The sequence below is a fragment of the Mirounga leonina genome, unplaced genomic scaffold (assembly GCF_011800145.1).
Source record: "Mirounga leonina isolate KUSES-001 unplaced genomic scaffold, KU_Mleo_1.0 Mir_154, whole genome shotgun sequence".
Classification (NCBI taxonomy): Eukaryota; Metazoa; Chordata; class Mammalia; order Carnivora; family Phocidae; genus Mirounga; species Mirounga leonina.
The window spans coordinates 47,096,682-47,113,112 of NW_023270389.1; the positions used below are offsets into that span (position 1 = coordinate 47,096,682).

Here is a 16,431-nt window from a genome sequence, read left to right on the forward strand (position 1 = left end):
AATCTTCTTGTACTGTTGGTGGGAATGTAAACTGATGCAGCCACTCTGGAAAACAGTATGGAGGTTCTTCAAAAAGTTAAAAATAGAACTACCCTATGATCCAGCAATTGTACTACTAGGTATTTACCCAAAGAATACAAAAATACAAACTCAAAAGGATACATGAACCCTGATGTTTATAGCAGCATTATCAACAATAGCCAGATTATGGAAACAGCCCAAGTGTCCACTGACTGATGAAAGGATAAAGAAGAGATGATATATATATAAAAACCCACACACATATATACATACAATGGAATATTACTCAGCCATAAAAAAGAATGAAATCTTCCATTTGTGATAACACGGATGGAGCTTGAGAGTATTATGAGAAGTGAAATCAGTCTGCAGGAGAAAGACATATACCATACGATTTCACTCATATGTGAAGTTTGAGAAATAAAACAAATGAGCATGGGAGAGAAAAGAGAGAAGCAAACCAAGAAATAGACTCAACTACAGAGAACAAACTGATGGTCACCAGAGGGGAGGTGGGTGGAGGATGGGTAAAATACATGATGGGGATTGAGGAGTGCACTTGTTGTAATGAGCACTGGGCGACATATGGAAGTGCTGAATCACTAAAGTGTACACCTGAAAGCACTATTATACTGTATGTTAATTATACTGGAATTTAAATAAAAACTTAAAAAAAAAAAAGAACTGTAACGTTACCAGAAGCAGGGGAGGGCAAGTATTGAATAGGTGATGGGGATTAAGGAGGCACTTGTGGGGATGAGCATCAGGTGATGTATGGAATTGTTGAACCACTATATTGTACACCTGAAACTAATATTACAATGTATAAAAAAAATCCCAATAAAAATTTTAGCAGGCTTTGTGTACATTTATGTTAATTCTAAAATTCATTCTTGAATTACCTAAAATGGCCAAAACAATTTGAAAAAGAACAAAACTGTATGATTTCAAGACATATAAAGCCACACTAATCAAGGCAGTGGTATAAAGCCATATAAACCAATAAAACATAATAGGAAGTGCAGAAATAGACCCTCACATATACAGCCTACTGACTTCTGACAAAGACAGCAAGGCAGTTTAAAAAAGGATAGTCTTTTCAACAAATGGTGCTAGAAAAACTGAATATTTATATGCAATCAAAATAAACATTGATCCTTACATCACATCATAATATTAATGCAAACCGTAACTCAAAAATTAACAAATTGGATCACAGATCTAATTTTAAGACCTAAAACTACAGAACTTTTCATAAGAAAAAGAGCAAATCAGTTACTTGGGTTAGGAAAGATTTCTAAATAGGACACAAAAAGCTCAAACTTTCTATTAAGAAAAAAATCATTCAGACTTCATCAAAATGAAAACTTTTGCTCTTCCAAAGATGCTGCTAAGGAAGTCACACACTTAAAATATTTGTGAGATATATATCACATACATATAGGTGTATATATCTGACAAAGCTTTTTGTCCAGAATAATTTTTACAAATCAATGAAAAGATGATAATCCAATAAAAAATGAGCAAATATTTGAACATGTAAGTTCACTAAGGAAGATTTACAGATTGCATATAAGCACATGAAAAGATGGTCAACCTCACTGGCAAACAGGGAAATATAAATTAAAACCACAATAAGATACCACTACACATGCACTAGAATAGCAAAATTTTAAAAGATTGGTAGTATCATTTGTTGGCAAGGAGATGGAGCAATCAGATTTCATGTAATCCTGTGTGAATCAAAAATGGAAGAGCCACTTTGGAAAACGTTTTGGCAGTTCTCAAAAAGTTAATCGTGCAGTGATCACGTGACCCAGCAATTTCACTCCTTGGTACGTACTGACTATGTCTACACAAAGAGCTGTGTGTATGACTGTTCACGGCAGCTTTATTCATAAAGGCCCAAATCTGTTCATCTGATGAAGAGATATCCATACAACTGGGTACCACTTAGCAACAAATAAGAACTTTTGACACTGGCAACAACATAAATCAATCTCTAAAACATCATGCTCAGTGAAAAAGGTCAGACTTAAAAACCATGTAAGGCATGACTCTATGAAATTCTAGAAAAGAGAAAGTAACATGCGGGAACCAGCAAGCAAGGGTAGGGAGTGACTGCAGAGGGAAGCAAAGAACTGGTGGAGTTGTTCTAGGTCACGACTGTGGTGGCAGCAAGACTGTATACATGTGTCAAAACTCACAGAACCATCTAATCAAAACTGGCAAATTCTACTGTATGTAAAACAGACGCCCCCCAACCAAACTGCACATAAAAAGAGGAGTGGCAAATAGAAGGGACAACTGAGCTCAGTAAGGACTTGAGACCAAGGCTAAAGTCAGCAATTTTTCAAGGTAGGTTCTGAAAAGATCAATGCAGGCTTTTTAGCAGGATGACAAACCACTGTGTTTGTCAATTAAATGTAAAGCTACCTGAACCAGAGCGTTTTTCTGCAGGATCAAGCACCGGAGGCGTTGCATTAAGGGCTGCTGAGGACAGCTGAACGGGCTTGGCCGGAGTCTGGACACTGCTGGCCTCGTGCTGGCTCCCTTCCGCTGACTGCTGTGACCGAATCAGAGAGATGTAGAACTCCTCCAACTTGGGCAATGTGGAAGAATCCGAAGAACTCTCTAGGTTTGGCTGCTGCAGTATGAGAAAAGTAGGGCAAAAGCATGAAAAGTAGTTGTTAGTGTAACAGGAAGAATTAACCCTGTTTTGGTTCCTTAGTTATAGAGACAAATATTTTTCATATCTGAATACCACTACTCACTTTTAAGAACCTAGTTCCTCTCTAGAAAAAAACAGTCCTTTTCTAACTTAGTGACCATCAATTCAATTCAAGAAACATTTATTGAACACACATTACGAGCAAACACGGTGCTGAAAGTGGCCACACAGAGCTGTGGAAGGGCGGCGGGAAAGGCGAGAGAAGGCGGTGAGTGCTCATGTCCGGCACACGGCCAGGCTACCTGCACGTGCTTCTTTATTCAAACCTCAGTACGACCGCTCTAGCTTCGGGGTTCTGTCGTCCTCACCATGGGCCCTTTCACTTAGCAGAACGCTTTTCACAAGAGGCGAAGCTATCCAGTGTTAACCAGTAGGTGACAAAGCAAAGATGGGAACTCAGCCCAGTCCCTGTTCTCACCATCTCCCAGTAAGACAGGATCCCTGTCCCCAAGCTCACAACCCTCAGTTGGAGAAACAGTGTGTGTCCTGCAGCCAGCCATGAACGGAGGCCTGGCCCGCATTCTGCAGTGTGAACACACCAAGAGAACATAAACTAGTTAAAGGAAGCCTCCTCAGAAGAAGAGACAAAATGGAGTATTAAGAACCAGGGTTTGAGAAAAAAAGATGAACATCCCTATGGAGACTAAACTGGACTTAAGTGAATAGAATATCAAATTTTAACCATGAGATCCTATGTCCTACCGTACAGTCATTGCTGAAGCAGACACAATCTATGGTAACTTAGCATTCACCTTCTGTGATGGTAACTGGCATTAATATGACTGGAGCCAGCCCTACCCCGACTAGGCTGCCAACAGTCTGGGATCTGCCCTGAGTGAACTGAACCAGTAATTATACAAACAGAAAATGTAGCTTTGTATGTTCTTCAGCCTCATATGTAGTAGACATCTAGTATCAGTTGGCATTCCCTTTTTGTTCCATAACAACAAAAAAAATCCTGCTCATTTTCAAACATGGCTGGCATGAATGCAGTTATACAATTATGCAATATACAAAGGGCTATGTGGGTAGCCTTTTTTGACAGCAAAAATGAAACTCACATTTCAGATTAGCTATACTGGCCACACAATATGCTACTTCAGGAAATCAAAGATGCAGATTCAAATTTTTACTTGGCTTATGCAATTCATGTGTGTTTTAGTTACCCTGTAAGTTTATTCTCAGAATGAGGCTAAGCATCAGTGAGTTCTTTCAATAAGGCTCCAAAGGCAGCTAAATAAATATTTATATGATAAATTTTCAGAGCTGAAAAGATCACTATCTACATCGGTCTTTGCCAATGGACAAACTGAGGCTCCAAAAGGTAACTTGTGCCAACCTGTAGATTTTAGTCTGTGGTGAGGCTAAGCCGTAGATTGCAGACCAGCCACACCAAGTGTTTTTTACACTATGTCCCGCTGTCTATTTTCAGTAGTTTAACAAAAATTGAAATCAGAAACAAATTTTTGAGGCTATATCCTTTTTCTTTCCTCTTAAGTATGATTTTGAAGATGCATTGTTAAAACATATTTAAGATGCATTCTGATAGCTTATTCTGAAAAGAAAAAAGAAAAAACACAGGTGAATGCTTTCTAAATTTGTATGACACTCTGACAGCAACTGCCCACAGGCAATTTGAGCATTTAATTGACAGTCAAGGTTCTTTCTCCGAAGAGTGTTCTCCAGCCTTGCTGCTCAAAATGTGGTTCACCAACCAGCAGCATCACCTGGGAGCTTGCTAGATATGCAGAACCTGTGTCCCCATCCCAAATTACTCAGATCCTGCAGCTTCACAAGATTCTTAAGGGATGTGTAAGCACATTATACTTTGAGTAGCATCATACTACCAGATTCAGCTCTCTGTAGTTATCAATGACTCCCTCCATCATAGTTATCTGAAAATTCACCTCATGGAACTAGAGGTAAATGACAGACTTTCAAGAAACATGATTAACATATGTAATCAAAAGCATAGCCCCAAACCCCAATAACATATATCTTCACACCCACAAGGATGGCTATGACTTAAAAAAAAAAAAAGATATAACAAGTACTGGCAAAGACATGGAAAAACTGGAACACTCTTATATGGCCAGTGGGAATGTCTATTTAGGAAAGTCTGGCAATTCCTCAAAACATTAAACAAAGAGTTACCATATGACCTAGCAATTCCACTCCTAGGGTACATACCCTCATAAAATTTAAAACATGTCTCCATAAAAACATGTACATGAATGTCACAGCAACATTATTCATAATAGCAAAAAACTGAAAATAACTCAAATATCCATCAGCTGATGAATGGATAAACAAAATGTGATCTATCCATACAATGGATTATTCAACCATAAAAAGAAATAAAGTACTGATACATGATCAACCTTGAGAATATTATGTTAGGAAGCCAGACACAAAAGATCACATATTGTACTGATTCTAATTACATGAAATGTCACAAAAAATAAGCAAATCAATGGAGACAGAAAGTAGATGAGTATCTGGCAGATAAAGGGTAGGGTGTCAGCTAAGGGACGCAGGGTATATTTGGGAAATAATGAAAATGTTCTACAATTGCTTGTGGGATGAATGCGCAATAAGCTAATGGACTAGTGAATATACTAAAGCCATTAAACTGTACACTTTAAATGGGTAACTATGGAACATGAATTATACCTTATAAAAGCTGAGGAGCGGAGGATGAAGTCTGAGCCCCACCAAGGGTTTCAGCTGAGATCCCCAAAGGATCCCATGTTAGAAATAACAGCCACATCTAAGGAGTAAGGGCAAAAGTGAAAAAGAGCAGTCCTAACAAAGCCTAAAACCAAACCTCATTGTGTGTGTTAAGGTGACTGGCTGGTATCTGTCAGCCACAGGACATCTCAGTCTGCCTTGGAGGAAGACAACTCATCTAGAGCCTCTATAATTTTTTATCCATAATGTCAAATATTCAATTAAAAAAAATCAGGTATGCTTCCCACTTTCTCCACATCCCCCCCCCCACCAGAAACAGGATCAAAGAACAAGACCAAATATGGGGGGCGGGGGCGGGAAAGAACATTCAGATATTGGCATTATCTGGAAAAAAAAAAAACTTTAAAATAAATGTGATTAGCATGATTAAGAATGTAGAGGAAGTGACAGAAAAAAATTGATGAAAATGTAGAGAATTTAAGCAGAGAATTCAAATTTATTTTAAAAAAGAATTAAATGGGCATTCTAGAACTGAAAAATGTTTGAAATTAAGAATTCAATGTGTGGGTTTAGCAGCAGAACAGATCCCACAGATGACAGGACTAGTATTCTGGAAGAATCAATAGAAAATCACCAAAGTGAGACACAGGAAAAAAAGAAAAAAGAAAAAATGTAAACATGAGAAGAGAGCCCAACAGGCATGTGGGACTCAGCCAAAGTGCTAGCACATGGTAACTGGAATGCCAGCAGGAGGGCGGTAATGAGGGAAAAGCACTATTTGATTAGACAAATAGGCCAGAATTTTCTAAAACTGATGAAGGGCATCAACCTTCTTATTCAATAAGCTCAGTGAACCACAAGTTGAGTAAATCCAAAGGAAATTACATCTAGATATATAATTATCAAAGAGCTTAAAGCAAAAGACAGAAAAATCTTAAAAGAAGCCAGAGAAAAAAGACATCATTGTCAACGGAACAATGACACCTGACAGCTGACAATTCAACAGAAGCCAGAACATAATGGTAGGATATCTTCAAAGGGCTGAAAAAAGTGCCACCCTAAAATTCAATGCTCAGGGAAAATATCCATCAAAAACGAAGATTAAATTCAGAAACCTGGGAAATTAAACAACATATTCCTGAACAAACAATGGGTCGAAAAAGAGATCAAAGAGAAGCTAGAAAATATCCTGAGACAAAGGAAAACAGCACACCAAAATTGATGGGATACCGCAAAATGAGAACTAAGAGGAATTTTTTTTAAGATTTTATTTATTTGAGAGAGAGGGAGGGAGAGAACATGAACGGGGGGAGGGGCAGAGGGAGAGGGAGAAGCAGACTCCCCACTGAGCAGGGAACCTGATGCGGGGGCTCGATCCCAGGACTCCGGCATCACAACCTGAGCCAAAGGTAGATGAAGAGGAATGCTTATAGCAGTAAATGCCTACATAAAAATAAAGAATCACAAACAACTTAACTTTACACCTTAAGGAATTAGAAAAAGAACTAAGGTCAAAATTAGCAGAAGGCATGAAATAACAGAAATTAGAGTAAAAATTAATGAAATACACAATAGAAAAAAAATCAATGAAACTAAGAGCTAGTTTTGTGATTTACAAATCTTTAGCTAGATTAGTAAGAGAAAACTCAAATATCAGCAAACAAAAATCAGTTCCATTTCTATATACTAACAATGAACTACTTGAAAAGGAAATTAAGGAGTGCCTGGCTGGCTCATTTGGTAGAGCATGTTGACTCTAGATCTCGGAGGCTGTGAGTTCAAGCCCATCACGGGGTGTAGAGATTACTTGAAAAGGAAATTAAGAAAACAATCACATTCACAATAGCATCAAAAAGAATAGGAGGTGAAAGATCTGTACACTGAAAACTATGTAACATTGATGGAAGAAACCATAAATAAATGGGAAGATATTCCATATCATGGATTGGATGAATTAATATTATTAAAATTTCCATACTACCCAAAGTGATCTACAGGTTCAAAGATATTCCTATCAAAATTCCTATCAAAATTCCTATCAAAATGGCATTTTTTACATAAACAGAAACACAATCCTAAAATTCATATGAAACCATAAAGGACCCCAAAGAGCCAAAACAATCTTAAGGGTGGGGGGGAGGAGGGATCACCCTTCCTGATTTCAAAATATACTACAAAGTTACAGTAATAAAAACATTATGGGACTGGCATAAAATAGACATATAGACCAAAAGAATAAAATCGAGAGCCCCAAAATAAAAACACACATATTCAGTCAACCAATCTTTGATAATGGTGCCAAGGCTACACAATGGGGAAAGAACAGTGTCTTCAACACATGATGCTGGGAAAAGTGGATATCCACAGGCGAATGAATGAAACTGGACCTTTATCTTACACTATACACAAAAACTGACTCAAAATGGATTAAAGACTTAAACATAAGACTGAAACTATAAATCTCCCAGAAGAAAAGATAGCGGGGAAGCTTTAGGACACTGGTTTTGGTAATCATTTGTTGGATATGAAACCAAAAGCAAAAGCAACAAAAGCAAAAATAAACAAGTGGGACTACATGAAACTAAAAATCTGCAGGCAAAGGAAACAAAGGAAACACAAATGACCACATATTATATGACATTTATATAAAATGCCCCAAATAAGCAAATCTATAGAGACAGAAAGCAGATTAGTAGTTGCCTCAGGCTATGGGAGGATGGGATATGGGTGTGACTGCTAATGGGTACTGGGTTTTTTTTTTTGAAGGGTTGAGGTGTTATCCTAAAACTAAATCTGTGCTGCTAAGCAACCCACATTTCTGGAACAGAGTATTCTATGTAATATAGCATACTTTACCAATGCTCTCATACAAAATAACCATATTTTATAGGAAATACATCATTCAGAAAAATCATCTTCCACAAATCTGCTTTTCAATAAGTCTCCCAGCCTTGAGTCCTTTATTTTCAATGTGACACATAAAAATAAAAGTGCAGAGGCCTGGTGGCCAGATTTCATGATTCACACAAATTGTCCTGCTGTTTTCAGGATGCTCATAATATATTTGAGAAACACAGAGCAAATATATTTTGTTACAGGATTAGTGCTTTCTGCCACAGCAACATAAAAGAAAAAAATACAGATTTATATTTTTGGCTCAATTATATGAAAATACCTGTTTTCTATACCTCTTACACAGAGATGTTATCAATCTTTCAATTCTAAGCTTGGGATTTTCTTCTGAAGAGATAAATTAAGTTGATTGAAATTAATTTTAAAATCAACCTACATTTTGTGTATATGTATTCCATCAAATGCTATAGAGGGATCATTAACCAGAATTTTACTTTCTAAAAACGAAAGCACTTCCTCATGAGAATCTGTCAATAACATTTATGAGACATTTACCTTTTGAATCCTGGTTGTGCCAGTATTTTTTTCCTGAGCACCCAATCCCTCTTGTTTTTGAACTTCTACTTTCATTCCATTCACAAGGCCTGAAGTCTGCCACGAATCATCCCATATATCTTTGGGTCCAGAAAAGCACCAATCCTAAAGAGAAAAAATTGCAAGCATAAACTAAGACATAGTGCCACATGATCCAGATAGAGAATAATATGGGCAAGGTAAAGGCTAGGAGGCAAAGTTGATTAAACAAGAAAAGGTGTTTATTAAGTTTCTATATCTGTGTGAATTTCCCCCCTTGTTTTATTGGTCCATATCCAATATCTTGAATTCCTTGGAACACACAGGTGTCATAAAAACAAATACAACTCTGGTTTATAGTATTTTCTTCAATACTGTTTTCATGGCCAGATGATTTTTCATGATCATCTAGTGTTTAAATGGCATAAATAATAAGGAGCAATTTAACTGTAGATATTTCTTCTAATAACCAGTGGGAAGTAAATTACATTTTAAACATATAGCTAGGCCCAATATTAGCTAATATTCTCAGTACAGAGACCCAGAGATTGTATGATAAAGTTAATGCAATAAAAACAAAATTAGTGAAAACAGCTTATTTATAGATCCCAAGGCCTAAGATTCCAATGATAAAACAAAAATCATAATGGTTAAAAGGTTAGATGGGACAATAAGTCCATGATTTATTCTTTCCTGTTTCAACTTGTCCTCCTCCCTATCACTACCATCTTGGGGGGAAAAAAATGAATTCTTCTGGATTATCATGTGATAAATCGTCTTGAATTCCAGAGTGTATAGATTTCTTGAGGAAATTTACATTTCCATTTTTCAGTAATGATTTGCTGTTTTCCCAGGGATCTAACCTTTTGTGGCATTTCTTTACATGATGGGTAGGGTTTCTTTCCACCAAGACTTGAGGTAAATAAGTGGGAGGCAGCATCACCCCCTTTTCCCATTTTAGCCTGCAGAGGTAACCAGTTCTCATCCCAAACATCATCACCAATAGTCACTGATTCCAGGCATGGCATTCCAGTGGGGATCTCATCCTAGAATGTATCAGAAGACAAAGAAAACCTTTAATTTAGAGTTGCTATAGGAGTACATTTTAAAATTTAGGTTTACAATTTTTTTTCCTGACTCCAGGGAAAGACAGCAGTTTGAATACATAACTGACTACCCTCTCTCTCCTGAAACGTCACCAAAATATTCAGATTTAGATACAAACTCACTGTTAGAGAGAACAGAAGACAACACCACCTATGTTCTGGATACAGAAAAGAAGACAAGTGACAACTTACTAAGCAGTCGTGAGAAAGGAGAATCCTGAGCTTATAGCAGGAAAAACTGAGAAGCAACTCAAATTTATACCAGATACTGCAAATGCTCAGAAATTGCTACTACATGGTTTTTGGAAGTGAGACTGTAAAGTGGAAACAGACAAAAGCACTGGTAGAAGATCTGTGTAAGAAGCAGTTAGATCTCCAGATATCCAACCCTACTCTTCCATATAAAAAGGAAGCCACACGTTATTTTCCTGCTGGAAAACCAGAGGGTCTTCTGGAGGGTAAAAGTGAAAGTGGGCAAGCATAAAAACAGGGGAATTCAGCAAAAGTTTTTATACCGAATATCAAAATCCCTAGGTCTGTTTTCAATAGCAGGACAGAGATAAAAGAATGCATGAACTTGAAGAGAGATCCATACAAATTATCCAATCTGAACAACAGAGAGAAAAAAATTGGGAAAACAAAAGCAAAAACAGAGACTTGGGGACCTATAGGACAATACCAAAAGGTTTAACACTTGCTTCATGGGAGTCCCAGAAGGAGAAAAGAAAGAGTGCAGTGCAGAAAAAGTATTTGAAGCAGTGTCTGAAAACGTCACCAATTTGATGGAAGACATAAACCTACAGATTCAAAAAGCGTGGCAAACCTCAAACAGGAATCTATGTCTAAGTAGATTATAATCTACCTACCTCCTGAAAGCTAAATACAAACCATCTTAAACATAGACAAAGGAAAATGACATATTATTATAGAGGAACAATTACAAACCTGCAGATTTTTCATCAGAAATTATGAAAGCCAGAAGAAAGTGCAATGAAATTTTTAAGGCCTGAAATAAAAGAACTGGTAACCCAGAATCCTACATCCAGCAAAAATATCTTTCAAGAATGAAGATAAAATAAATACACTTCCAATGAAGAAAACTAAAAAAATTCATTGTCAGCAGATATACTCTAAAGGAATTGCTAAAGGAAGTTCTCTGGATAGAGAGGAGAGGATACCAGAAGGAAAGTTGGAATATCAGAAATAAAGAGTAACAGAAATGATCAATATCTGGAGAAGTATAATGGACTATTCTTGTGCTGAATGTTTGAAGGTGGAAAGTAAAAACTGTAACATTATAAATTCTCAACATATATACTTGTCATATGTAAACATAGCATAAAGGAGGTGGGAAGGGGTAAAACACCTAGATGGTGGTAAGATATATACATACCACTTGAAGTGGTAAAACTGTGAAAAGTCAAGATGTATATTGTAATTCCTGGAGTAACCAGTCAAAACACTATATAGGTAGATATAATAAAAATATAATAAGTAAAACGGACTACTAAAGAACACTAAATAATACTAAAATAAGGAAGGAAAAGAAAAGCAAAGGAATGAGAAGCAGAGGTAACAAATAAAAACAATGAAATGGCAGACCTATAATCAAAACATACCAAAAATGATATTAAATGTAAAATGTCTAAACATACTAAAATTCAGATCATCAGAATGGATTTAAAAAATGACTAAACTATACGCTGTCTCAAGAAACTAACCTCAAATATAATGACATAGGTAGTCTAGGTTAGAAGTAAAAGGATAGAAAAAGATATGTCAACCATTAAAAATAAAGCTGGAGTGGCTATACTGCTATCAGACAATGTAGACATCAGTGCAAAGAATGTAACTATGAATAAAGACATTTCATCCTGATAAAAGGGTCAGTTCATCAAGAAAACACACCAATCCTAAATACATGGCACCTGACAATAAAGCTCCAAGATAGAGAAGGGAAAAAACTCACAAGAAAGGAGAAAAAGACATAATCCAAGATTATAGTTGATGACTTCAACATTCTTTTCAGTAAACAGTAAACTAGTAGACAGCAAGGATACAGAAGAACTGAATGATACCACCAATCAACTGGATTTAATTAACCTTTATAGAACACTCCATTCAACAAAAGCAGAACACAGTCTCTTGAAAAGCACATGAGACATTCACCAAGACAGATCATATCCTATGTCAACATACCTTAACAAATTTAAAAAACTGAAATCACACAAAATATGTCCTCATACAATAGAATTAAACTGTAAATAAGAGAAACATAACAGGAAAATGTCCAAACACTTAGAAACACACTTTCAAATAATCCATACTTATATGACCCATTGTTATAGGACCCATATAATAATAATTAGGGTCATATAATTATGAGTCAAACATGACAGCTCAAAAATAATCAGAATATATTTGAACCAAATGAAAATACAATGTATTCCAACTTGTGAAATGTAGCTGAAGTGGTACTTAGAGGGTTAGAACATGAAATGCTTATATTAGGAAAAAAGAAAGGTTTCAAATCAATAATCTAGGTTTCCATCTTAAGAAAGTAGAGGGGTGCCTGGGTGGCTCAGTCAGTTAAGCATCTACCTTTGGCTCAGGACATGATCTCAGGGTCCTGGAATCAAGCCCCACTTTGGGCTCTCTGCTCAATGGGGAGACTGCTTCTCCCATTGCCTGCTGCTCCCCCTGCTTGTGCTCTCTCTCTCTCCCCATCAAATAAATAAAATCTTTAAAAACTAATAATAAAAAAAAAGAAAGTAGAAAGAAAGCAAAAACATAAGAGCAATGAAAAACAATGAACACTGAACAACAACAATGAACTTGAAAACAGAAAAACAGATATAAAATCAAGGACACCAAAAGATGACTGTTTGGAAAAAATTCAGTAAAACTGATAAACCTCTAGTAAGATGGACAAAAAGGAAAAGACACAAATTGACATTAGGAATGAGAGAGGGGATCATCAATGCAGGATAATAAAGGAATACTATGAACAACTCTATGTAGACACTGTAGACACAAAATTGACAACAGAAATGGAATGAGCCAATTCCTCAAAAACCACAAAATACTAAATCTAACCCAGAATGAAACAGTCACCTTTAATACTCCTATCTATTAAAACAATTGATTTATAGTTTAAATTCTTCTGAAAAAGAAATCTCCAGGCCAGGGCGCCTGGGTGGCTCAGTTGGTTAAGCAACTGCCTTCACCTCAGGTCGTGATCCTGGAGTCCCAGGATCGAGTCCCACATTGGGCTCCCTGCTCAGTGGGGAGTCTGCTTCTCCCTCTGACCCTCTCCCCTCTCATGCTCTCTCTCACTCTCTCTCTCTCAAATAAATAAAATCTTAAAAAGAAAAAGAAAAAGAAATCTTCAGGCCAGATAGTTTCACCGAAGTAATCTAAGAAACACTTAAAGAATTAACCTCCACCCACCCACAAAAAGAAACTGATTTTTACATAATCTTTCCAGAAAATAGGAGGGAACATTTCTTTCCAGCCCCTTTTATGGAGATAGTATCACCCTGATACTACAACCATAGAAGACAGTAAAAAAAACAAACATAAAACCCTATAGACTAATATCTCTCAAGAACCGAGGATGCAAAACCCTCAATAAAATATTAGCAAACAGAATATAACAACATATAAAAGAATTATATACCATGACCAGTGGTGTTATTCTAGTTATGCAAAGCTGGTTTAACATTTGAAATTCAGTGTAATCTACTACATGAACAATCTAAAGAAGAAAAATCATATGATTATAACAATCAATGAAAAAGCATTTGATAAAATTCTGCACCCACTTGTGAAAAAAACTGTTAGAAAAATAGGAATAGACAGGAATCTTCTCAACTTGATTAAAAAAAAAAAAAACTAAAATTATACATAATGCTTTTCTCCCCAAGATCAGGAATAATGCAAATTTGTCTTTCACCACTCCTATTCAATACAGTGCTAGAAGCTTTAGCCAATGCAATAAGACAAGAAATGGAAATAAAAGCCATGCAGATCAGAAAGGAAGAAACAAAACAGTCCCTTGCAGAGGACATAACTGTCTATTTGAAAAATCCCAAGGAGTCTACAAAAAAATCTGAGTAGGCAAGGTCACAGTATACAGGACTGTACAGAAAAATCAAATGCCAATCAAATGTGCGCCCCGATATATACCAGCAAGGAGCATGCGGAACTGAAATTAAAAACACAACACCATTTATAATAATTCCAAATACTATGAAATAATTAGGTACATACTTAAAACACATAACCTATATACTGGACCTATATACTGAAAATTACAAAATGCTGATGTAAGGAATCAAAGAACTAATTAAATGTAGAAACATGTTTGTATATTGTAAGACTCAACACAGTAAAGATGTCAATTCTCCTGCATTGATCAACAAGTTTAATGTAATTTCTATCAAAATCCCAGCAAGGTATTTTGCAGAAATACACAACTCATTCTAAAATTTATATGGAAAGGCACAAACCCTAAAATAGATAAAACAGTCTTTCTTTTTATTTTTTTATTATGTTATGTTAATCACCATGTATAACATCATTAGCTTTTGATGTAGTGTTCCATGATTCATTGTTTACGTATAACACCCAGTGCTCCATGCAGAACGTGCCCTCTTTAATACCCATCACCAGGCTAACCCATCCTCCCAACCCCCTCCCCTCTAGAACCCTCAGTTTGTTTCTCAGAGTCCATAGTCTCTCATGGTTCATCGCCCCCTCTGATTTCCCCTCCCTTCATTCTTCCCCTCCTGATTTTTTTTTTTTTTAACATATAATATCCTATTTGTTTCAGAGGTGATTCAACAGTCTTACACAATTCACAGCGCTCACCATAGCACATACCCTCCCCGATGTCTATTACCCAACGACCCCATCGCTGTTACCCCTGCCAACCACTCCAGCAAACCTCAGTTTGTTTCCTGAGATTAAGAATTCCTCGTATCAGTGAGGTCATATGATACAGGTCTTTTTCTGATTGACATATTTCGCTCAGAATAATACCCTCGAGTTCCATCCACATCGTTGCAAATGGCAAGATCTCATTCCTTTTGATGGCTGCATAATATTCCATTATATATATGTGTGTGTATATATATATATATATGTATGTGTAGATATAGATATATATATATATATATATATATACACACACACACCACTTATTCTTTATCCATTCATCTGTCAATGGACATCTACGCTCTTTCTATAGTTTGAATATTGTGGACATTGTTGCTATAAACATCAGGGCGTACGTAACCCTTCGGGTCCCTACATTTTCAACTTTGTGGTAAATGCCCAGTAGTGCAATTGCTGGGTCATAGGGTAGCTCTATTTTCAACTTTTTGAGGAACCTCCATACTGTTTTCCAGAGTGGCTGCACCAGCTTACATTTCTACCAACAGTGTAGGAGGGATCCCTTTTCTCCGCATCCCCTCCAACATCTGTCGTTTCCTGACTTGTTAATTTTAGCCATTCTGACTGGTGTGGGGTGCTATCTCATTGAGGTTTTGATTTGGATTTCCCTGATGCCCAGCGATATTGAGCACTTTTTATGTGTCTGTTGGCCATTTGGATGTCTTCTTTGGAAAAATGTCTGTTCATGTCTTCTGCCCATATCTTGAGTGGATAATTTGTTCTTTGGGTGTTGAATTTAATAAGTTCTTTATAGATTTTGGATACTAGCCCTTTATCTGATATGTCATTTGCAAATATCTTCTCCCATTCTGTCAGTTGTCTTTTGGTTTTGTTGACTGTTTATTTTGTTGTGCAAAAGCTTTTTATCTTGATGGAGTCCCAATAGTTCATTTTTTCCCTTGCTTCCCTTGCATTTGGCGATGTTTCTAGGAAGAAGTTGCTGTAGCTGAGGTCGAAGAGGTTGCTGCCTGTGTTCTCCTTTAGGATTTTGATGGACTCCTGTCTCACATTGAGGTCTTTCAACCATTTGGAGTCTATTTTTGTGTGTGGTGTAAGGAAATGGTCCAGGTTCATTCTTCTGCATGTGGCTATCCAATTTTCCCAGCACCATTTGTTGAAGAGACTGTCTTTTTTTTCCATTGGACATTCTTTCCTGTTTTGTCAAAGATGAGTTGAGCATAGAGTTGAGGGTCCATTTCTGGGCTCTCTATTCTGTTCCACTGGTCTATGTGCCTGTTTTTGTGCCAGTACCATACTGTCTTGATGATGACAGCTTTGTAATAGAGCTGGAAGTCCGGCATTGTGATGCCGCCAGCTTTGCATTTCTTTTTCAACATTCCTCTGGCTATTCGGGGTCTTTTCTGGTTCCATACAAATTTTAGGATTATTTGTTCCATTTCTTTGAAAAAAGTGGATGGTATTTTGATGGGGATTGCATTGAATGTGTAGATTGCTCTAGGTAGCATTGACATCTTCACAATATTTGTTCTTCCAATCCAT

The 16,431-nt window shown here is 36.7% G+C and overlaps 1 protein-coding gene across 1 annotated transcript in view; it reads right to left on the bottom strand.

The window, feature by feature from the left end:
- TDRD5 (tudor domain containing 5) overlaps window positions 1-16,431 on the bottom strand; it is a 100,606-nt gene that overhangs the window by 2,456 nt on the left and 81,719 nt on the right. Inside the window, exons 15-17 of the mRNA XM_035010690.1 lie at window positions 9,733-9,915; window positions 8,852-8,995; window positions 2,458-2,668 (exon numbers count right to left, since the gene is read on the bottom strand). Of these exons, the coding sequence (XP_034866581.1) occupies window positions 2,458-2,668; window positions 8,852-8,995; window positions 9,733-9,915 (538 nt within the window). The remainder of the gene's footprint in view (window positions 1-2,457; window positions 2,669-8,851; window positions 8,996-9,732; window positions 9,916-16,431) is intronic.